The sequence below is a fragment of the Fusarium pseudograminearum genome, chromosome 4 (assembly GCF_000303195.2).
Source record: "Fusarium pseudograminearum CS3096 chromosome 4, whole genome shotgun sequence".
NCBI lineage: Eukaryota > Fungi > Ascomycota > Sordariomycetes > Hypocreales > Nectriaceae > Fusarium > Fusarium pseudograminearum.
In genome coordinates, this window is record NC_031954.1 from 4278519 (window position 1) to 4301948 (window position 23430).

Below are 23430 nucleotides of genomic sequence, written 5' to 3' on the forward strand. Positions count from 1 at the left end.
TAATGTCTCTAGAAAGTCAAAAACAGATCAATTGAAACGACCCCAACATCCTCACTGTGCTCAGCTAGTGTTGGACACCTCTAGCAGCTTACAGTGGAAATTACAGGGGTCGTGTCACTGCTAGCTTTGACCCGGATGAGTCGGCACAAAAATAGCATGCGCATAAACGCAGATAGCAACCACACGTGCGTAGGTTTACCCTCCAATTGGAAGTGTAATTGACTTGCAGCTGCCAATAGGTCCGAGGAATCGAGTGAAAGTCTACAAAAGATCCTATTCTGGTGACCGAAAGTGGAGGGACGAAAACACTTCTCGGCACCCTTTCCGAGTCCCAATCCCCGTATCAGACCAGACGAGTCCATCAATCATATCACAAGAGTTTATAAGACTCGGTATATCACAACAATTTGTGAATCTTTACTGAAGTAACTTTGTACTCGGGCGCATCTCTTTATCAGCCATGTTGTTTCAAACCACCGCCATCTTGACTCTTGCGAGTCTTGGTCTAGCTCACTCTCCTCGCCACAAAGAGGGCAAGACAGGATGGGAGACAAAGTACACAGCCACAGGTACCGCTGATGTTGCGGCGGCTGCTGCGACAGCCAAAACCAGCAGTCCTACCTCCAAAGTAAAAGGCAAAGCGTTTGATCGCATCGCCATTGTTTACTTTGAGAATGAGAACTACGAAAAGGCTTTTGGCGATCGTAAGTATCCAGTGTTCATCCTTTGATAATGTCTTGGCTAATAAATACAGCAAACTTCTCTTGGTTCAGGTCCAAGGGCGTCACTTTGTCCAACTACTTTGGCGTCACTCATCCATCAGAGCCAAACTACATGGCCTCCATTGCTGGTGACTACTTTGGCATGCAAAACGACGACTTTAACCGCAACCCCAAAAATGTTTCCACCATCATCGACCTCCTTGAGCATCGAGGTGTCTCCTGGGGTCTCTACCAAGAAGACATGCCCTACACAGGCTTTGAAGGTTTCGCATGGGTGAACCACCAAAATGGAAAGAATGACTACGTTCGCAAGCACAACCCAGCTGTTCTTCACGACAGCGTAGCTACTTCTGAACAGCGACTCTCACAGATCAAGAATCTTTCTCTTGTGGATACTGAGCACTCTATGTTCCATCGGGATCTCAAGTCGAACAAGTTGCCTCAGTGGATGTTCATCACACCCAACATGACATCCGATGGGCACGATACTTCTGTTACTGTTGCTGGAAACTGGGCGCGCACCTTTCTTGAGCCACTCCTCAAGGATAAGCACTTCATGGACAACACCCTTGTTCTTATTACTTGGGATGAAAACGAATCCTACGCGCGCCAGAACCACATCCTTGGTATTCTTCTCGGCGACGCGATCCCCAAACACCTTATTGGCACAACCGACAACAGCTTCTACAACCACTATTCTGAGATTGCCACTGTTGAGGCCAACTGGGATCTCGACACTCTCGGCCGGTGGGATGTGGGCGCCAATGTCTTTGACCTTGTTGCGCGCAAGACGGGCGATAAGTTGAGGAAGTGGAAGTCAGACACGATGGACAAGTATTTCTGGAATCTTTCCTACGCGGGGCCTTTCAACACTGCTGGTGGAAACAAGCAGTATGTTGCGCCAAACTTGGACTTGGAGCATACTTTCTCGGGACGCAAGGTGTTTGGGCCTATCAAGAAGGAGTGGAAGGGATGTAAGGCGGACAGTTACTACAAGGATACTATTGAGGTTGACGATGGCTTGAACCCTCCCAAGGGTTATAAGCCTGCCAAGTCTAAATAAACACAGACAGCATGTATTAGTGGAGCGCACGATATAGAGACAACAATAGATAGCCGAGAATACATCGATTATTCTTCAACAATTAAGCAATTATCTAGCTAAATCCGATTACTTATGTTGCGATAGTTTGCCAAGCACACATCTAGATCACCAAGCCACGGGCCGCAAGATACCAGATAGTGAGCATGTGCTGTAATACCCAAGTAGCTATAATCAATATCTAGACTAACCATTTGTTTCTTCGACCCTGGTGCACAAGACACCCTCACTATCACGCTGCCAAATTGGCTAACTGAGGACCTTCTAAAACAGGAGATCGGCCCTGGTAGTGGTAGGGGATTGCGGCTCTTTTGTTAGCACTCGGTAGTGGCAATTTAGCGACTCAACCACTAAGAATACAGCATTGTCGCATGTGTGTCTGTGAGCCCAACAAGATAAATCACGCACGGAAATAACGGCACTGAGTCGGCAGAAAGTGCCGAAAGCTCTCATGTTCTGTTATCCAATGGTAGAGTCTTTAATGGATGTCTTGTAAGGTAAGACAGGAGTTATGCTATCAAAGGCACGTGCGATGCTGTGGCCAGCTGATCTTCAGCGGGCCATCAGTTGACAATTGGGTGCTTTCAACACTCCCAATTTCTGCTCACATCTATCAGTCCTTCTCATCTAAGCACCGCAACACAAATATGAAGTCAATTAGAACACCATCCTTGAAGCGCTTCTTCTCTGACTTTACACTCGGTTTCTCTGATGGTCTAACAGTTCCCTTTGCCCTCACAGCAGGGCTGAGCTCTCTGGGCAAAGCAGACACTGTCATAACAGGCGGTTTGGCAGAGTTATGCGCCGGCAGCATTAGTATGGGAATTGGGGGATATCTCGCTGCACGCGATGAGTGTCTCCCTTGTAATTCGACTCTCTCAGATGAAGAGGACCCGAAGCATCACGGCGGTAGTGACGAAGCAAGTGAGACTGATTGCATGGTTGAGCAGTCAGAGAAGATGCAATCAAAACTGGATGATCTCGTTAGGCGTCATCTTGAGCCACTGGATCTACCTGTTTCAACAATCGCGACAATTCTTGGCAGCATAGAGCGGGAACCAAAGCACTTACGACACACCATATCAAAACTCGAATCATTTACAGAAAACACCATACTTCCGGATCCTTCACTCACACCTTCGCCTATTTTATCTGGGCTAACTATATCGCTTGGCTATGCGATCGGAGGCATCATCCCTCTTTTACCATATTTCTTTGCCAGTACTGTGGGCATGGGACTCCGCTTGAGCAGCATTCTGTGCCTGATGGTATTGTTCACATTTGGAGCTGGTAAGAGTTGGATCTTGAATCCGGATAGAGGAAATGTTGTTACTTGCCTCGTCGAAGGGTTGCAGATGTTGGTTTTGGGGGCTTTAGCTGCTGGTGCGGCAGTTCTATGCGTTACTTGGGTTGCTGATAGATAGGCTCGCTCCTTCATTATTTTACATGCGTAACGATGCATTCAGAAACATTACATTAATTCCAATTCATTGCAAGCTCTCTCAGTTTGTGACTTTCACTCGCAGCCAATTCCTTCGCACAGGGTTTGGCTCATGCGAGAGTCTTGGACTGACCTCGCAGGTGATATCCTCGAATCGAGTCACAGAGGTCGGTCCGCACTGATATTGCTGAGCAATGTTTAAATACATTGGATAAATAGCAATTTGGACTAATGATAGGGTGCTGTAGACGTTCGCAATCTTGGGCATGATGACGATGTGGTAAAGAGCTCTTCACAGCGACGAAAATGTGCTGGAAAAGTCACGGACGAACAGCCAAAACAGTTGTCTTCATAGGGCGTAACCCAGCAGCTGTCTTACATCAAAAGCAGCTTAGGTACTGTGGTCTAGTTGGTTATGACATCTCGTTAACACCGAGAAGGTCCCCGGTTCGAGCCCGGGCAGAACCTCATTTTTTGCATATTTTAGGATCATCGACCTCTCCATGAACACGTTTAATAGAAGTGACTGTGTGCCTTTCTGTTCTTGGTCGAGTTACCACAGTTCATCCAGCAATGATATCGTGTTTAATTATTTTTATTTAAATGCCTTCAATGTCGTGTCTCATCAGGTATAGCGTCATTACGGAAAACTCCCGGCCCATTCAATCCAATCATGTTTCTTGTTGATCTAAAAACGCCAACCTGTCTTGAATTGAGTCGATCACCATTTGACCAACCTCTTTTGTTCGTCCAACGGAACGAGCAAGCCCTGGTTCTCCTTTTAGCAGCCAGTCTATCTCCTCCGCCGTCTTAATTAACCCATCAAGCTGTGTCAGTATTTCCCGCACTCCCGAGTTGAGTATATCCAAGTTGGCGAGAGCTTTTGTTATTTTGACGTATCCAAGTTTTGACCGTGTTGGAGGTTTGGTCATCTGTGGAGAAGTCGTTGGTTTTGGTCTAGTGCTGGACATTTTTGCTCTGCAAAAGGTCAGCCACAGGTTCATGTGAGTATAGATATTAAAAAAACCCACACGACAAAAAAGAATAAAATAAGACATGTCGCCTGCTGCGGTAGATCTGCCCATGGTGTGGTCTTGGCGACAAGCAATTGTGAGTTGTTGTTCAGCTGCTCAGCCGGAGCAGGTTCTGTCAGCTTTCGCTTCTTGTTCGAGTTTGCGCCAGCGACGCCAGCGAAAGAGGGCATTTCCCTCTTCCGGCATGAAAGTGTTACGTGAGTTGTGACGATTGCCATGATTGATACACTCTCTTTTTATCTGGACCATTCAAAGCTTCTTTATAGTCAAAACTGCCCTTCGCTAGTCAGGGCTGAAAGTCCAGCGCGTGTCGGGCTCCTGCATGCCCAATACGAAGATCATGAAGGGAATCGCAAAGTAGGGGTGTCGATCAAGATGGCCTAAAGCAAGCCATGTCGAGCTGGGGATCAGTTCCCACCGGCAGGTCTCTAGCGGGCCGCACCTAGAAAAAGAAGCAATAAGTTGGGATTAATTGGCGGTTGCATTGGTTCAATCTTGCCTTGTCCAACTTCAACGGTCACCGTGAAACGCGTTGACATTAGAGTCAGATGCATGAAAGCTGACCACTCTCCGGATACTTGCAGATCATTGACCATGTGATTGACCAGAGGGCCACGAGACAGGTACATAATCCAATTTGGTGTGTTACACGAGATACAATACAGGACAATAATTAATATATTTCTTTTTCGAGCGATATTTCCCACCAGTCTTTCAGAGAGGCTGCCACGCTATTCCTTTACAGCGCATGCAGCCACAAGACAGCTTCCTAGCAATCTCGCCCTCGTCAGCCATCATCTTAGCGCAATCGAGATCAGTCAAATATCATTTAATCTTGTCGTTGTCCACATGAAGGGCTGATAAGGCGATCAAAAGAAACACGCATCAGGAACCAGAGGTCTCATGTTCAATTGACCAAACATTTACTCTCGCAGGCTTTCACAACAGTATCTCACCACTGATGTTACAGGCGGGGGTTCTGCCAGTGGCCGTTGGAAGGGTAAGACAACGCAAACGGCCGCCAAAACCCCCCGCCTGTAACATCAGTGGCGAACGAGACTTGTATCCCTGGAGGCAAACGATGCTGAGACAGACAGAATGGTTGGTTACACACAAAGGTAGACTTTTGAGGCCTGCACGCAACTTTGACCGAAATTTGCAGTGGCTGACCGGCCCAGTACCGGTGAGTCTTGGTGTTGGCAGGGATGCGCCGGAACGAGACATGTCCGATGCAAATACGCGCCTCGAAGCGCCGAAATACCCTATATCGAGATTCATGAAACATTGAGAATGTCTTGACTGACGCCATTTCAACATTGAAGCAAGACATAGGAGAGTCATCTCCAGCCACGCAATAATTGATCGCTGCGCAGTCCCAGACAAGATGGCCCATCGTGGAATTAGCCACAAAACTAGCAGGGGCTTTCTTGAACTTGACGTTGGTAGCGCGCGAAGCTGAAGCAGGCATCTTGTTGTTTTGAATCAATATATGGATCAAGAGGAACTTGCGCGCCCAATCAATATATCTATAGTATAATATTAAAAATACGCGCATCTCTCTCAGACTCCTTCACAACTTCTCCCTTCTAGGATCTCTGACAGTAAGCATTCTGACATTCCTGCCAAAATCGATTAAGATTCGACTTCATTGTGTGTTCGCACCACACAAACTTTCTCAATTTCATCTCGATCACTTCCCAGTCCAAATTATAAGAAACTGAATAAAAAGGCCGGTATCGTTGCATCAACAGCGCTGCTTGCTTTTTGTTAAGTTGGCTCTTCGTCAAGCCACCTGCCACATGTAGTAACCAGAACGATATGTCAGGAGCAAGTTTCCACGGCGACACATGTCTTGCAAAGTCTGCAATGCACTTCAGTATCTCCGTGACACATTCTTCTGGTACGAAATGGCCTTCCCAGAGACCCGCAGAGAGTCTGTACGTGCAGAGATACGCTGCAAAAAGGCACGCTCTGTATATCAAGTCATCCTGACTTTGGGAATCTGCTTTTGTTTGGCTGAGAAGATCTACAAGTCGAATCTCCAAGTTTGCTTGGTTGTTGTAGAGTGGGTAACCCTCATCGTCTAAATCCTCCATCAGCGGTACTGGGGCGGGTAAAGTGTTGCTGTCTTCATCAGACAAGTGTGGCGATGATGCGTTTTGCATTCTATCCACAAGCTGACACATCGCGTTGAGATCTTCGAACACGGCTAATGATGTCTCAGGCCAGCTACCAGTATACGGCGCGAGTCCTTCTGGTAAAACAAAGTAGCTGTCATACAGTTTGTTCTCTCGTAAGCGATTAAAAGCATCGCTGTTATCTAATGGTAACAGCCGAGGCGTACCCGTCGCCAGGGAACAAATTATGTCCTGCCAGGACAAAGCGCGCTGTATCTGCTGGATGCGTTGTAGACTGTATCCGCTGGCCAGGACATCAGGGTGGTGCATTATACTTTGAAGCCCACGAATATGCATAGCGGCCGTGTCAGGATTAGATTGGGTATCCTGTACTCGGTATTCATAACTGATAAGCATCAGAATAGCCGTGATGATTTGCAGCGATGGCACGCCATCCCGAGAATGCAACAAGTCCGATCTAAGAGACTCGAGCACTTGGCCACGGTGATGCAGAGTCTCATAGTTGGGTACGTGATTATTGGCCTCCAATGTAAGGAGAAGAGATAGAGCATGGAACAAAGTCTTGTCCGCCAAGAAAGACAATGGAGCATCCTCGACTTGGAAGCCCTGGAACAATACCAAATTGGTTTGTTGGTCGATTCGGAATAATGGTTCACCTGCAGACTTGACTAATGCTACACTGCATATTAGCCAAAGTGTACCAGAGAACAAATAATTTGGGTTCATACGATGTCTTAGCAGCTGTCGCAATCGTTCAGGGCTTTCACATAGGGTATTGAATGGGTCCAGAAGACTGCACCCGAGAGTAGAGTATGGACTGCTGAACGTAGTGGGATAAGGCGTAGCAATAGCACCGTTGCTCACAGTAATAGCACCGTCCAAAATTCCATCAGCCAAATCAATAGTAGAAGTTTCCGTATCATGATCGCTCGTCTGGTTGGATTGTCTTTGGCTGTCATGTGAAATGCCGTGCTGTCTGACTCTTGGTTGATGTTGTCGGTGTGGAGTCTCGTCCGGAAAGGACGAGCCCACAAGGTCAAACATGCTCGCCTATGACAGATGACAGATCACATACCGCGGGCTGTGGGGATGAACAAGACATGGATTCACACTCATAGGTGGAGGCAAAATGATGAGAGAAGTCAAATCTTACCCGAGGGAATTATTCTTACCTAGCTTAGCTTACTAATCGTTCACCTGATCTAGGCGATCATCAATTAATGAGGGTGATCTTCAGAGCTGGCTATTTACGGAAATGCTGGCAAACAAAATAGATACAAGACGAATAATTGAGAAAATACATGTGTGGCAGAGTACTTACCTTGATCTGGGCATGTTCGTCAGTAATGCTAGACTGTGCTAAGAACACCCCCTTGCCGGCCACAACCCTCAACGCGATGGACTCCCTTGGGACTGAAGTAAAGGTCTGGGCAGAGAATAAATTTCTCTGCCAATCCCTGTACTACAACATTCTAGCCCCTGCATCATCAAGGCCAAGAAATGCAGATGAAGCTTATCAAACTTACCATGATTAGGGCCCATGCTAGCAGTCGGACCACAGTGACTGCGTCTAGTAGGTAGTAGAAACGTCGGCCTCCTAGGTCTCAGAGTACAAAGATAACTTGGTAGTCTAAGAAGCCTAGTCTAAGCAGGATAAGTTGTCCAAAAATTCCATCTCTTAGGCTTATAGCGGTCAACCTTTCTGATGCCCTGAGGTGCGCCTGTTTTTCTTGTTTCGATGGCATGCTAGGCCATCGGAAACGAAGTTGGCAACAAGTCTTTGATGTCATCAAAGGTCGTCGTTTCTGAGGTTGCCGTTTCTGAGGTTGTCGATTCTGAGGTTGTCGATCCGAGTGGGGATATGTGACTTTCGTCGCTGACGGGTGCATCAGTCATCTCAATGTCGAGAAGACCATTGATCTGATCCAAACTGAAAACGTCAGCCATGTCAACATCGGGGATGTCTGAGATCTGATCTTGATCGATATTGCCAGGACCCTGATCGATTTTGGAGATGTCAGTCATCTCAACGTCATCGTTAACTTGTAGATTGGTCGTTTTAACGGCACGTCTTTGACTTTGAATGATAGTCCGTAGATGACTCATTCTAGCCTCTATGGCTGTCAGGCGCTGAGCCCGCAACTCCTCGACTGTGAGTTCGGAAGACATGATGGAAAAAGTGTGCGAAATTGATGCCGTGAAACTTACCTGTTCCGGTGGTTCTGACATCAATAGATTTTGGAGAATTACGAGCTAAATTGAGAAGACATAGAAACCATATTATAAGCCAACTCATGTTGTTCACCATTCTTGTGTGTGCGTGTGCATTGCTCACTTGTTTCCATAGTTCAATTAGATGAACAAAAAACATTTAAATCTACCCCAATAACCACGAACAGTCACTTGAGACGAACACACTCGATCATTAGTTGCCATTTCTGAACATTGGTTATTGGCTATCAATCCACTTGTTAGTAAATGCCGGACATCCAACAACCTTTGAGCACCATATATCCGGTCTCGCCTGTTTCTATATGCAAGCACGAAATTGAACAAAGCGTGGCGAACATTGGACTAGCCCTTCCCAGTTTCGGAAGTAGAACTGGGAAGCGAATGTTCGCCAAGGGTCTTATCACGACATTGTGGGTTCAGTTCTCAACGGCTGCCTTGAACCGGCTTGGCGACTGCAATCATGACCATGTTGGCTGATGTTGATGTTTGCAGTGAGGCAATTGATTTCTCCGGCATTTCTGACTCTATTTGTAAAAACCATTGGTATTTGATTTAAAGTTGTCAATAGACTTAGTCAAGAAATCATTAATCATCCCTCGCGCAGTCTTGACACTCATGAAAGGGTCCTGCGATGTGTGATCTGGTGGAGTATCGCCTACTAACCATAGATTTATGCTTGATAATTACGGAGCCTCGAATAGCATCCAGGGTCTTTGTCTAATAATTACTCCATTGAAACAAGGAAGACACGGTTTTATTCGCCCCTCGTACAACGTTCATCTCCCGTGGGAACAACCCTTGGCGAATCGGGGTACAGACACAAGACAGACCCCAACCCGTGGACTCCGCAGTTGGAGCACAAGTGGAGAAGAGTCTTATCCCGCGGGTAGAGAAAACGTAAAAACCTTCCAATTCTTACAGAAAGAAACTCCTAATGAGTATAAGATAGACGCGCTTGGCGCATGAAACTCACGCGATTCCCCAGAGACTCATCAGCCAAGTGTTTTCCCAGAGCTTAACCTTAGACTCTTGTCGACGTTTGTTGTCAGTGTATTGGCCGCTGATGAATAAGTCCTCTGCCAAGCGGAAATAATCCCTGTCTGCCCAGACGGGAATAGAGATACAGACATACAATTAGCAACTGAGCAGGCGATGGTGGACACTTTATATCTTGGCACGGGAAGGCATTATCGTGTATATCCGTGGCAACAGGTAAAACTCGGCCAAATTCCAAGAGCCGGGAACTTCTCATCGTATCCTCTCAGCTTGATATATGGAGAATAACACTTGGCAATGCGACACGGTCATATTCCTGCAATTACGAGCCATCATGCGAAAACGGTGATGTGAAAGACTTGGCAGGAGTGATAAGCTTGGAATGACTCGGCGGATAGCGGGAGACTGAGAAGATCAGAAATAAACTGTTTCTTCTGGTCATGTCGAACTTGGGAATGGACTGACAATGCAAATTCGAGGTCGTGATATTGATACAGGAGTATCGGAATATTTTTAAACGGATGACGAGATGTAAACCTAGAAACTAAGCATAAAATGGGTAGTCTCAACAACTAAACTTAATCAGGCCATGCCCCCGAAGCGCCTCAACAAGCGGTGTTTTTTCCCGTCAAGAGCCTCACGCTGAGCCGCAGACTAACAAAGAGCCTCACCACCTCGTGCGTACAAACATGTAATTTATTGTATCCGATTTTGACAACATCGCCAAAGAACATGGAACAAACGGCTGAACCAAACGTACGGACTTGTCACCGACGATCTTCCCCTCAAAGACTGAGACATATCGGCGAACCTCGCACCTCGCTTTATGGGGCCCCAGATTTCCGACCCTTCGCACCCCAGTTTTCGTTCCCAGGACCAAGAGAATTTTTGCGTTTTTCTTGATCCCCCGGACTCTTGGCTTCGGGGTCAGGAGGAGACAGTCTTCCCCCGGGGGTTGACCGTCAACCGCCATGCGGGGTTTTAGACTGACTTCTTGTAAATATAAAACTTGGGTCCCATTTTCTTCATTCTTCTCCCCCCAGTCTCTGCTTGTCTCTTCAGATCTGCCCCCTTTTTCTCATTCCTCTCTGTGCCCTTTTGCTCTGAGTTGAGTCTATTTCTACAAGCTAGTTTCTCGTCTCGAGCATTATCCAAGGGCATACCCTCTCCCAAAACCCAACCTTTGTTCCTGATCGTTCGGAGACCCATTCTCTAATGGCCACCCCCAACGAGAAAGTTGGCAGTGATGCTGTGAAGGACCCTCAGGCTCCTGCTACCCACGCTGCCACTGGTCCTACAGACATCAAAGCCGATGATGCTTCTGCCATTGAGAAGGAGTTGGCCTCTGTGGAGGAAGGCTACATGAAGGAGGAGGGCCGTCTTCCCAGCCCCGAGGAGCAGATCGAAGCCCTTGGTATTCCAAACTGGCGAGAGTTGGAGAAGAAGATTGTTAGACGTCTTGACATGACCCTCATGCCTTGTGTCTGGTGTCTTTACTTCTTCAACTACCTCGACAGAGCGTCCATCGGTCATGCGCGTCTTAGTTCCTTCGATGCTGATTTGGGTCTTGTCGGATCCAACTTCTCATCTGCTGTCTCTATTCTTTCTCTCGGTTATGGTAAGTGACAAATATCAATCACTGGCATTGACCTTTACTAACCAGCTTCTAGTCCTCGGTCAACTTCCCAGTAACATGATGATTACCAAGATTCGACCCAGTCTCTACCTCTGTCTCATGGCTATTGTCTGGTCTGGTGTCAGTGTTGCCACTGTCGGTGTCTCATCTTACTCTGGTCTCATGGGTGTGCGATTCGCTCTCGGTCTTGTCGAAGCTCCTCTTCTGCCTGGTGCCATTTACCTCCTTGGTTGCTGGTACACCAGAAAGGAGATTGCTTTCCGCATGGCCATTCTTTACTCCGCTCAGACCATCGCTTTCTGCTCCGCTGGTCTCATTGCCGCTGCTACCTACGCCACTCTCGAACAGAAGCACGGACTTGCTGGCTGGCAATGGCTATTCATCATCCTCGCCACCGCCGGTGCTGGTTCAGCCATGATCTGTATCTGGTTCATTCCTGATTATCCCACTTCTACCACCGGTAGCGCCATGTGGACTATGACTGAGGACATGCGAAAGGTTGCTGCCGCCCGTGTCATTGCTGACCGACCTTCTACTACCGAGGGTAAGACCGGTGCCTGGGAAGGACTCAAGCTTTCTGTCCGCGATCCCAAGCTTTACATCCTTACGCTCATGAACATCACCATCTCTGCTGCCTACGGATTCTCCAACTTCTACCCTTCAATTGTTCGTGGTCTCGCCGCTGATTGGGGCTACGGTCCTGTCATCGCTCTTGTCCTCACTGCTCCTCCTTACATCTTTGCTGCCCTTGGCTCATATGTCAACGCTTGGCACTCCGACAAGGTCAAGGAGAGAGGTCTGCATTACGCTATCCCCGTCGCTGTTGCTTGCTCTGGTTTCATCATCTGTCTCGCCACCACCGATGCCCGAGCCCGTTACGGTGCCTCTTTCATCTACGTCGGTGGAATGTATATCGCCAACCCCCTTATCATGGGATACGTCAGTGGTGCTCTGGCCAAGACTCCCGAGAAGCGAGCTGTTTCCGTCGCTCTGTGCAACTTGTTGTCGCAGATTGGTAACTTCACTGCTCCTTTCATGTTCGTCGCCAAGGAGGAGCCTCGCTACATCAGTGCTTTCATTGGTATGATGGCCTTTGGTCTTTCATCCAGTGCTTGCGCCATTGTCCTCAAGATCTGGCTTACAAGGTCCAACAAGCGACTTTTGCGCGAGGCCCAGCGCAATGGTACTGTCTACCAGCCTTATGCCACTTAAAAGTCGGGTTCGAGTTTTATGCAAAAGAACAACAAGGGGTCTTTATGTGAAGGTTGGAACAAGAGGGATCTGCTGAATGGGACAAAGATCACTCGAAGAAAGCGTTTGCTTTTATGAGAATAGATTGGATGGACAATGATTAGCTGCTATAGTTTTCGTTTTATGAATAACCATCCTTTATTATTCTCACTTTTTGACTGTATCGTTTTGCTTTGTGAAACTATTGTTGACGAAATACTATAATTCCGGTTTGATGTACATTTCTTGAATCTGGCTTGGGAGTTGATCAAACACCACACTCTTTTTTGCTACTGGCACTGCCGCGAAATCTCAAACTCTGTTTATACACATCTTGTTGTTAAGAATATACCCAGACATTCTTCAGTCCCACCATGATCGCTCGCTTCCTTATTCATGACATGATCTCATCGGCATGTCCACACTTCTATGCAAGATAGAGAACTGGATCCGATGATATTTACCTCATAACTCTCAACTGACCCAATAATGTCCTCCATATCCGTCCCCAAATCCCGGTCTAGGGTCTTCTTCCCCGCATCCAAAGTCATCCCATCATTCGTGGAGCCTTGAATCCTGGTATCATCTCATGATTGGTCTAAGCCAAAGGCAGTAATCCGATCGGTACATCACCACACTTTATTTGTACTTTGTGACTTCGCATTGCTGTCTTGGGACGTGGCATGTCTTGCGAATGAGGGGAACCTAGCGTACATGTCACGCTTACGGCTTCGTGCTTGCTGCGGCCGAAGGAGCTGTTCTCTTGAGTAGAGACGGAAGGTCCTTGCATAAAAGCCCCTCCTCCCTCTCTTCCTCTTTTCCGTCGGTTTGTTCTCTACTTCTCCTCAGCTCAGGTATCACAAGATGACATCAACACAATCAGTCAAGGCTGTCCGCTATCACGGTCAACAAGACATCCGTCTTGAATCCGTACCAGTCAAGCCCCTAGACCCCACTACTGTTCGCATTGCTCCCAAGTTTTGTGGGATCTGCGGTACAGATGTCCACGAGTATCTCGGCGGCAACAATCTCATTCCCAAACCCGGCACCCCGCACGGCATCACTGGTGAGACGTCACCACTTACTCTGGGCCACGAATTCAGCGGCATCGTCGAAGAAGTCGGCAGTGAAGTCACGCGTCTTCAAAAGGGTGACCGCGTTTGCGTGCAACCTATCATCTACGACAATGAGTGTCGCTCGTGTAAGCGTGGTCTTCAAAACTGTTGCGATAAGAACGGCTTCATCGGTTTGAGTGGTTGGGGAGGTGGATTAGCTGAATCAACTGTCGTGCCACAGGATGCTGTTAAAAAATTACCCGATAATGTCTCCCTCGAAGTTGGCGCTTTGGTTGAGCCTCTGGCTGTTGGATGGCACGCAACCAAGATTTCGCCCTATGAAGACGGCAACTCAGCCTTCGTTGTCGGCGGCGGACCAATTGGACTGGCTGTTGTGCAGGCCCTCGTTGGACGGGGATGCAAGAACATCATGTTGACTGAGGTCAGTTCCAAGAGACGAGAGTTTGCCAAGAAGTTTGGTGCGCACCACGTATTCGATCCTACAAAGGACGACGTCGTGGCGATGGTGAAGAAGTTGACGGGAGGTCTAGGAGCAGATGTTGGTTTCGATGCTGCGGGCTCGCAACATGCTATTGATGTAGCGTTCGATTGCTTGAAGGCTAGGGCGGTGCTGGTGAACATTGCTGTGTGGGAGAAGAGGGCGCAGTTGAACATGAACCAGATTGTGTTCCGGGAGAGATCTTATGTTGGATGGTAAGTGATTCCTCAACCTTGAAAGAGTGTGTTCTGACAGTTCTACAGCGCGACATATGCTCTCGGAGATTTTGAAGAAGTTATCGATGCTCTGTCGAATGGCAAGATCACACCCGAGGGAATGATTACCAAGGTCATCAAGATGGACAAGGTTGTTGAGGAGGGTTTCCAAACTCTCATTAACGACAAAGATAACCACGTCAAGATCTTGGTTGATGTTAGCGCTGGAGTATAGAAAGGGCTTGTGGTTGACGCTAAGAGAGGAGCAGGATCTACAGCTTCAGCTGCGCATAGGCCAGCCGATAGTCTAAGATTTTGCTTAACTGACAAGGGTGATTTGGTCTAGCTACAGTAGCGTAGACATTAATTAAGGCCTAGAGTCTGAATAAAGCAATAACGCTTGCGCCACCAAATTGTCATAAACAAAAAGGAAAATAGGTAAAAGGGGAATAAAACCTCTCCGATATTTCCCTTTTCCTTTCCTTTCTCGCTGTACTTTCACCTGTCGCTCATTTGTATCTGGTCCAATCACTCTTTTGGCTTCGTCATGATTTCTTCTTCTTTTTTCAGTGCCGCGTTGGCTATTTTGGCCTTCAATGGCGTACAAGCTGGACCATGTCGTCCGACGACTGTTGTGACCACTGAAGCATCACTCACTGAGACCACTCTCACCACCAAAGGAGAGACCACGACTGCGATCTCCACAACTGAGCTTTCTGTCGCTACCACCGAAACAACCACCGACGAGGACATCTCAACTGGTACTACTGAGATCTCTGTTACTACTACACAAGTCACCACCATCTTTGAAGATGCGTCTTCTACCCTCACCACGGATGGGAAGACTACAACTGAGCTCCCCACTACAACTACTTCCACCTTCTCTGAAGACGTCTCTTCGACTGAAACTTCGGCCCAAGACACCACTACCATGTTGATCACCACCACGATGCAAACTCTTCAATCCACTACAACTTCCGCCTTGACTACGACAACTAGTCCAGCTTTTGAAGGGGGGGCATGCTCTGACAGGAACGACTGTCTTTTGTCCCTCAATCCGGTGTGTGCGTTGGGACTCTGCAACTGTATTGACGCGATCTGTACCCCTCCATCTGACACCACGACCTGTACGCTGAGCTCGCAGTGCGGTGCGGGACAAGATTGCCAGATGGGGGTATGTGTCGACCGTGTTTCATGTGTCGAGGCCGAGGATTGTGATGCAAATCTTGACATATGTGCAGCCTTGTATACTTGCTCGTGCCCGAATGGTTTCTGCTCTTTAGGAGCTTCATAGTTTCATATATATCCATGCCTCCTAGGTTACTATGTCAAGGTCATTGTAATTATTGGTAGTATCTTAACTTTCATAGTATATACTAGACGTCCTGGTTCGGCTTGCTGCTGGCGGGCCCTTTCAGCTAAAACTCCGTTTAGATTCTTGTGATAACAACGGCAAAGTGTGGTTGAAACCAGTGAACGAATTGGGATGCCCGACTCATCAATTTGAAACGCTATTGCCAGCCTACTATAATGCCCTATGCAACTAGAAATCGCTGTCATCATCTGAAATCTCTGCCACGCGGACATCCACTGCAGCCATCTTAGCATCCTGTACCATCTTCATCTGTTCCCTCTGAGCCAGCTCTTCAAACTTTCTCTTCACATCGTTTCTTGGCACAGGCGCTTTACAAAGCCCAATCTTGGCCAGACATCCCCAGAATAGAGAGTGCATGTAGTAGTACAGGTTGATACTGCCTAGGTAGAGAACGGGAACAACAACCATGGGGATGTTACCGAAAAGACCGTTACGTCGAGTAATAGTCTCCCATAGTTCTCCCGTGAGAATCTCGGCCGCTCTGTCGCACTTCCAAGGCCCGACGAGGCGGAACTTGGCGGTGAAGCTGGCTCCTCCGGCCCAAACATAAGGAAGACGCCAACCATAGGGGGTATACAGGGCGATACGGAGAATGTCAGTGAACGAGGGCGCCATGTCCATGTCCTTGGCAAGCTGGTATGCATAGCTGTCGTGCTCAACACCATATGTAACTCGCGCACTTGGTGCGTGGATGATACGATAATGCCACTCATCATCTTTTAGAAGAGGTCGTGGGACTCTGTTGAGTAGATGGGTAGCAAAGAGCATGGACTGCATCTCAGCCAAAGGAGGAATGGCGCCAAAGCCAGGACGAACAAAGCCAATAAATCCAACAGTAGGATCATTGGATGACCAGACCTGACGGACATCTGCATCGTGAGATACGGGGTATGGTCGACGACCAGCGTTGTATTCTGTGTTGAGAAAGGGAAAGTGTGGAACATATCCTGTTGCAAAGATGACCATGTCAGGCTTGACGACAGATCGTTGAATAAGCTTTGCTTCTGGGCGGCCATTATCTGGGAAGTGAGCTACACCATCAGGCGTAAAGTGAGATGGGAAAGGAGCCACGTCAATGGTTCGTTTAGCTGGGGTAATAGCTGTTTGGAAGAAGAACTGTCGAATGCGAGTTCCCAATGGCCACTTGGTAGGACGCCAGGGCGTAGAGACGTTATTCTGAATGCGTTGCCAGCCTTTGTTCCAGAATACTATTACAATGTTAGTTGTGTCTCGAGAACGACGATTGACGGAACTTACATCTCGAAGCGTGGAATCGCTCACTGAAGATCTGACCGACCCACTGATCGACACCATATTCTGAACCACCACAAATCCAGCACCCAGCAGGCAAAGCCAGGAAGTGGTAATAATCCCACACGATCATCGTATCGCGAACCATGGGATGAACATACATTGAATCAAACAACGTAACTTGACTAACATCGATAGGCAGCTGTGGCTCCTCGTAGTCTTCGTCCCCAAACAGCCACGGCAGGAATCTCTGTCCAGGTGCTCGCTTAGGAGCTCCGATCCAACCATCGCGATGACAAAAGACAACTTGCTTTGTAGGAGATGTGATGGCAAGATGGCACATGTCACAGCCTGTTTCGCCACTGCCAAGGACCATGACTGTCTTTCCTGTTCCAAATTGCTCTCGCTTCTTGAAGTCTGATGAATGTATCACCTCGGGGACATTTTCAATGCCAGGGATATTTGGGATATGTGCTTTTGAGTGCACGCCTGAGCAAATAGCAATGGCATCACACTCCCACTCGATCTCCTCGCCATTGGGGCCTTTGTAACTGACGACATGTTCACTTGTGTCTCCTCTTCTAACACCCGTGATGGCTGTACTCAGATGGATATAAGGCCAAAGGTCGAAATATGTGGTATACTCCTCCAAGTATTCCCTATAACGCTCTGAGGAGAAGAAGTCGTTGTCTTCAGGACGGGGACGAAAGTCGGAGAATGTAGTGAGGAACTTGGAAGAGACGAGCTCGGCATCTTCGTAGACGTGATGGAGGAAGACGCCACCGAGTTTATCATAGGATTCGAAGAGTCTGGTCTCGAAGGGCTCGGCTGAAGGGAAGTGTTCGTGGGCAGTCGTGAGAGTTTTGAGCTGGACAAGACCAGATGGGCCTCCGCCAATGATAGCAACGCGCATGATATGATGGTGGTATTCGGGTGATGAAAGAAAGGGACGTTAAGGGGTCCGAATAGAAAAGAAAAATGTGATCAAACTTTAGTATAGCTAGTTCTAGCCTCGGTAGACTAGTCAGTTTGGTTGTCAGATATTCCCGTTCTTCTCCCAAGAGAGAAATAGCAACAGAACCACGATCAGAGTCCAAAGAACAGCGCAGCAGCCAACTTCTTATCTCCCATCCCAAGCCACACGTATCCCGGCGAGTCCATCCTAACCGATTGGCCTCGACCCGATAACTGGAAAATAAAGAGGGGTCTTCCAACGTAAGAAATAAGAGTGCGAGTGTACAGGACTGACGTGGATCCTCCAAAGTGCGCGGGCGAGTGCTCCATTGCTGGTTTAGCTGGAATCGTGTGCTTCGCTAAACGTTATTACAGTGGGTTTCCAACGATGGTCCGTTTTGTAGTGGGGTTCTTCAACGTGAGGTTATTCCCGGTTAGGAATGAGCTGCGCGCCAGTTATGCACGCCCATGAGTAGTTATGCAGCCGCATAGATAGTTCGTGTCGGTAGATGCACGTTGCATTATTCTTGAGCGAATAATGGGGATCACATGTGGTCTGATGATTGACTTTTGAGTTATTAACCGTCACTGTGCTGCTGTTATGTCGTTGGTTCGAGGATGCTCCGCTGCAACGTCTGCAGCCGTTTTGTTGGTTGACAGAGTTACATTCGGCAATACATAGAGACGCAACGTCAGCTGTTAGTGGATTTCAATGGAGAGTTGCGTGCCAACATCAGTCAAATTCGGAGTACAGGGTATATCGCTGACTCGTGAGTGCTGTTCTAATCATTTCCCAAGACTATGGTATCCAATGAATGAGAATAAACAGGGTACAGTAATTCGTCTACTGTCAGATTTTAGCTATCGTGTAGTTTACATAGTACATCATTTCCGGGAACGGCAAGATTATTCGACAATGAGTAATAATTGAGAGGTGTCATTGTGTTTTGACAGTCGGAGAAGCCGCTGACAGGACCCGGGATATCCGGCTTACAGACAATCTGGCTTACACATCTCAAAAGATCATGATCTGGTCATTTCCAGTAGTTAGAACTCAGTCAAGAGGCAACAGTTCTCAAAACATACAGTAATTGAACTTCCACGAGCTTGAGGCCTTTCGCGATGGCTTCAGATGACTCTTTGCTAATTTAGAACTAAACGGTTTGAAAGCTTCCAGCCAATTAGCATCCGGTATGGTGTAGTGGCTAACATTTCGCGCTCTCATAACCTGAGAGATCAGTACCGCGGAGCCCAGGGTTCGATTCCCTGTACCGGAGTTTCTCTTTTTGCCTTTTGTCTGTCTGTCTTATCTATGTGTGACAGGCGGTTTGATGGCGCTGCTACGTTTTGTCTCAAGTCCAGGGAGTCTAGATAGATTGAGCAATTCTGACAATTTTGTCTTGGTTGTTATTTTTTATAATCATAGATAAAACCACAGTTTCCTCGATTCGTATCTAGACTTGGCCTCTATTAGTTCACGATGCTTTCCCACAAGGTGGTCTAGTCCAGCCTAATCATAGCTTTATTGATGCCAAGATCAATAGCCTCACGCGTAGCACAAGTCTTGGCAGTTGGTAATATCGAAGCAAGAATGAAAAGGGGAGACCCTTTTATTCTTCATCCGTTCTTCAACCTATTTGTTGTTTTTATCCTGATCAGAGTCTTGCCTTAAGACTGAAGTCTAATGGTTTCTTCAACGTTTCTGACCGGAGCCCTGGTGGTGTCTGTTCTTAACACAGTCCTCGCAGGGCCATGTCGTCTGTCGTCTCAAATCGCTGCCTCTTCTGAACTTATCATATCTACTTCGACTCTCTTACAGTCTTTGTCATTCACCACTTTGGAGGCTGTAGTTTCAACTACTGAGAGGTCCCATACCCAAGAGACTGCAACAACTTCTGCTTCAAGCATGCCCCTCGTTACCGAAACACTGTTGATACCACAGGCATATCGGACTCTATAGTCACGGACACGGACACAGTTACTACCGAATCTACTGAAAAAACCACTGGCGATAATTTGGAAGCCACTACTAACAGTGGAAGCGAGACAACCACCGAAACTATTTCCGCAACCACTGCCGCTGCCACCGAATCTACGACTATTACAGTGAGCGACACTACGGTCGATACAAGGGCAACAACGACACAATCTACTCTCACACCAGTTCCTACCAGTTTCAAGATGATCGCTCAAAGTGAGACTGAGGGCGAGCTTGTCATGTACACCAATGGTCGTCAGATTGTAGTCAGCGCCGAACTATTCCTAGCACCATGGTTAAGTTCAATTACATATGAGCATGAAACAGGATATCTGAGGGTGGGCAGTAACCCACTGTGTGTCATGTATGAACCATCTGGCCGCCTCGCTGCCCTAGCAAATTGCCAAAGCGTTGTAGAAGGACAATATCGACATCTGACCTGTGACCCACCTTCCGACGCTGGTTTAGTCTGCAATATCCCGGCTATGAGGTGTGACAATGGGGGCTGCACCGATCTTGGAGAGATCTGGAACAGATTCTACTTGCTGGGCTGGGACGAGGATGTGTGGATTATTGTCATCGGTGCGGACGACTTGTCTACCAGCGATGCTCCGGCCCAGGGTATACAGCCTATTAGCATGGCCATTGAGACAGTATGAGAACAATTGGGAACGATGGAATTGTATTACGCCAAGTATCATCCTAACTCTAGCTACATTATTGTGAAACAGATTTTACCATTACCACAAGTAACACACCTATCGATGTCTCGAACCCACTGTATGCCTTCAATTGACGGTCCCCAATGACTCAAGATGTTAGATCAACTAACTCTATCCGGACTTATCAACGTCTAGGTGAGCCACCAATTATGACTTGATACTTGCCCTTCTTAGCTTGAGCTACAGCACATGGCATGCAGCAGTCGCCTTGATATAGTTGTCTCCAACCATACATGCAGCAGAGAAATTGAGCCTCTTCGCTGAGGTGGGTAAGTGTGACTCCAAGTACTAAGGGGTCGCGCATACGCATAATCGCTCTCATTCTGGCGACTGGATTTGCAACCGAAGTGGCTTTGACAGTACTCGTCAGTTGGAGAGGCTTTGAGAGGGCATGATCACAGGGATCAGCTGCAGCTAGGGTCATCAAACCCAAGTGGAGGTTGAGAAAGTCCACCTCAAACACCTGAGTAGATTGCGTAACAACACATCGTAGTTGTAGTATTTGGCTACCAACCTTTGTCGTCGGTCGAAGGGTCACTGATAGACTGGTGTGTTGTCCTAGTGCCGATGGTGCTGCGACTTCGCCTTTGGTAATTGGCTCTTCTGTTATATCGCGTCGGTCGTCATATGTCAATGAGGGAGTTCGATTGACTATAAATGACCTGGGATCACCTGTAACAATAGATACGTAGACGTCCGATCGAAACCAAAGCTTCCCATCGACAGCTTCATAATATACGGTCCAAGGATAGGCGATTCGAAAGGATTGTAGAGTGCTTGGGTAGACTGTACAAGCACCCGAGCTACTACAGACAGTACTTGACCACTGTTCTTTCCCAAACAAATCCATTATACTACCATGTATATTGGATGGAAATTCGGACAGAGCTTCGATTCCGTCCGCGACACCAATCCCTCCAGATTTCTTTCGCAACCAGGATGAAACCACACCTAATGCAGGCCTTTTAGACATAAGTGATAGGAGAGCAAGGAAATCTGTTGTATAGCGAGGCTGTAAGTTAAGTACGGCTGTACTGTTTTGACCACACTTGATGAAAACGCACAGTAGTGCTAGGAAAGTAGCCTCCATTGCCGCTTCCCGCAGCTTAGCCAGGGGGCAGCTCCCATCGGAGAAGTCCCGACTGTTGTATTTTTGAACGTATTTGCATCCATGGCAAGTGCAGCGTTCGAGTGGAATAGCCTTATGTATTGCTTCCGTCAGTGTTTCGAACTCATCCGCGAAAGCTCTCAACGTATTTGTAGGACGGCAGATGACTTTTTGTAGTCGGTCTGATATAATTTGGCGGTATCTAGGTCCCAATGCGATTCGCATTCCTTGGTCAGGGAATCGACTGTACAAGTGACCCGCGAAAGTTGGGGTACCTTCCGAGGGGCAGTAGCCCCGGAGCTGTTCGCCGGTCAGCGATGATGCAGTGCATGCTACTACATTTGCTATAGCCAGCTTTAGCGACTGCTTTGCGCTGTCATCTGTCATTTCAAGATTCAGATCCAGCCAGTCGGATAACATGTTGTCGAAAGAAAACCGCAGTTCACTGTTCACCCTTTCCTCGTTGTTTTGGGTAATATAGCTCTTTGCAAAATTCATTGTCTGGGGCTGAAACCTAGATTCGATGTGGAACTCCGTCTTCGAGGTATATTCTCCGGTGACATGAAAAATAATGTTGTCACGGAGACCAGCCATCAGGATTTCTCCGTTAACCCGGACCGAAGTGTCATCGGGGCAGATTGCGATGACCACAGCCAGTAGAGTTGCCAAGCATCTTGTTCCAGTAACCTGTAGGACCAAATTCTCGTCTTGTAAGACGTCGCGCACGCTGCACAGAAATATCTTCATGTCTTCCCCCGTAGGGGTCTCTGTGAGATCTCGGGGAACTGCCAGTCCTGCCTCAAAGAAACACTGCCTCAGACGGGTAGCCTGGACTGCAAAGTGATTTCCAAAGCCAAGACATGCCAATTTCCCCTCAAGAATCCTGCAGACACCACCAAGCTGATTCGGGGAGGCGATCTGTTGTTCAGAAAGTAGAATACTTTCAGATAACTGATAAAGAAGCACTCCGTAACGACCTGGCTCATACAGACTTCCCAGAACGCAGCAAAGTAAGCTTATGGTCCTTCCACCTGTCGTCTTACTCATGAACGACGCCGTATCGTTCTTCTCCCAGCCTATCCATGCAGAGAGTCTCTCAATCCTCACAGACGATGCTCTGCACAGGAGATCGGGGACTCTAGAGGCCCATGGACCATTGGAATGAAAACATGATCCGAGTCGCTCCATTTGTATTACGGCTTGCGGGTTAACATTGTCAGCCGACACTGCACGTAAGAGCCCTTGAGTAAGACTGAGAGTAGTCATCGCGGCTCCAGGGATGCCCACAATGTCTGCCTGAGCAGGCACGGCCGGTTCGCTACCTGACATAGTGAAGGTCGGGGCAGTGTTGTCGACTGAGTATATATGGCGACAGTCGTAGACGCCGGTTGCAGTGATAATGAGGTAAAGTAAGTGAGCACAGAAAGGCTGACTTGTAGTCGATCTAAACTTGCAGCGGTGGAGTAGGGGCTGCGTTAAGTAGGATTGAGATGGGAGGAACAATGCCAAAGTTGAGAGCTAAAGGTGATGCGAGATTCAGCTACGTATGCGTGAGTGAGGGAGGGGGAGCCTTGAAAGCTACAAATGTACATCAGGTTGCCTTGTCTGCCTTGTCTTAGATACAGTCGCCCAAAAGCTATTCATTGGCCACGGCCCTGCAGTATAAGCCGCCACCAACTGACATGTCACGACTCCCCAATCCAATATTTGCATGATATCAAGGAGCGACCAATGGGAAGATT

General features: G+C 47.8%; 10 protein-coding genes across 10 annotated transcripts, besides 1 other annotated feature; 6 read left to right on the forward strand and 4 right to left on the reverse strand.

The window, feature by feature from the left end:
- Positions 1 to 460: 460 nt before the first annotated feature.
- On the forward strand, positions 461 to 1785 carry FPSE_07048 (uncharacterized protein; the record flags this gene model as incomplete). The annotated part of the gene is made up of 2 exons (XM_009260166.1): positions 461 to 704; positions 755 to 1785. 2 exons carry the CDS (start codon positions 461 to 463, stop codon positions 1783 to 1785), a joined length of 1275 nt encoding a protein of 424 aa, XP_009258441.1.
- A 686-nt stretch (positions 1786 to 2471) lies between these two features.
- Positions 2472 to 3248, forward strand: FPSE_07049 (uncharacterized protein; the record flags this gene model as incomplete). Its single annotated transcript, XM_009260167.1, has 1 exon — positions 2472 to 3248. One exon carries the CDS (start codon positions 2472 to 2474, stop codon positions 3246 to 3248), a length of 777 nt encoding a protein of 258 aa, XP_009258442.1.
- Positions 3249 to 3849: 601 nt separating this feature from the next.
- Positions 3850 to 3870: a repeat region.
- Positions 3871 to 3936: 66 nt separating this feature from the next.
- FPSE_07050 (uncharacterized protein) lies at positions 3937 to 4517 on the reverse strand (the record flags this gene model as incomplete). The annotated part of the gene is made up of 2 exons (XM_009260168.1): positions 3937 to 4243; positions 4297 to 4517. The coding sequence occupies 2 exons, from the start codon at positions 4515 to 4517 to the stop codon at positions 3937 to 3939; spliced, it is 528 nt and encodes a 175-aa protein (XP_009258443.1).
- A 3666-nt stretch (positions 4518 to 8183) lies between these two features.
- Positions 8184 to 8606, reverse strand: FPSE_07051 (uncharacterized protein; the record flags this gene model as incomplete). The annotated part of the gene is made up of 1 exon (XM_009260169.1): positions 8184 to 8606. One exon carries the CDS (start codon positions 8604 to 8606, stop codon positions 8184 to 8186), a length of 423 nt encoding a protein of 140 aa, XP_009258444.1.
- Positions 8607 to 10880: 2274 nt separating this feature from the next.
- Positions 10881 to 12513, forward strand: FPSE_07052 (uncharacterized protein; the record flags this gene model as incomplete). Its single annotated transcript, XM_009260170.1, has 2 exons — positions 10881 to 11283; positions 11336 to 12513. 2 exons carry the CDS (start codon positions 10881 to 10883, stop codon positions 12511 to 12513), a joined length of 1581 nt encoding a protein of 526 aa, XP_009258445.1.
- An 882-nt stretch (positions 12514 to 13395) lies between these two features.
- On the forward strand, positions 13396 to 14535 carry FPSE_07053 (uncharacterized protein; the record flags this gene model as incomplete). The annotated part of the gene is made up of 2 exons (XM_009260171.1): positions 13396 to 14300; positions 14349 to 14535. The coding sequence occupies 2 exons, from the start codon at positions 13396 to 13398 to the stop codon at positions 14533 to 14535; spliced, it is 1092 nt and encodes a 363-aa protein (XP_009258446.1).
- A 312-nt stretch (positions 14536 to 14847) lies between these two features.
- On the forward strand, positions 14848 to 15583 carry FPSE_07054 (uncharacterized protein; the record flags this gene model as incomplete). Its single annotated transcript, XM_009260172.1, has 2 exons — positions 14848 to 15474; positions 15542 to 15583. 2 exons carry the CDS (start codon positions 14848 to 14850, stop codon positions 15581 to 15583), a joined length of 669 nt encoding a protein of 222 aa, XP_009258447.1.
- A 260-nt stretch (positions 15584 to 15843) lies between these two features.
- Positions 15844 to 17839, reverse strand: FPSE_07055 (uncharacterized protein; the record flags this gene model as incomplete). The annotated part of the gene is made up of 2 exons (XM_009260173.1): positions 15844 to 16883; positions 16933 to 17839. The coding sequence occupies 2 exons, from the start codon at positions 17837 to 17839 to the stop codon at positions 15844 to 15846; spliced, it is 1947 nt and encodes a 648-aa protein (XP_009258448.1).
- A 1521-nt stretch (positions 17840 to 19360) lies between these two features.
- FPSE_07056 (uncharacterized protein) lies at positions 19361 to 20517 on the forward strand (the record flags this gene model as incomplete). Its single annotated transcript, XM_009260174.1, has 2 exons — positions 19361 to 19375; positions 19786 to 20517. 2 exons carry the CDS (start codon positions 19361 to 19363, stop codon positions 20515 to 20517), a joined length of 747 nt encoding a protein of 248 aa, XP_009258449.1.
- A 187-nt stretch (positions 20518 to 20704) lies between these two features.
- On the reverse strand, positions 20705 to 23017 carry FPSE_07057 (uncharacterized protein; the record flags this gene model as incomplete). Its single annotated transcript, XM_009260175.1, has 1 exon — positions 20705 to 23017. The coding sequence occupies one exon, from the start codon at positions 23015 to 23017 to the stop codon at positions 20705 to 20707; it is 2313 nt and encodes a 770-aa protein (XP_009258450.1).
- Positions 23018 to 23430: the final 413 nt, after the last annotated feature.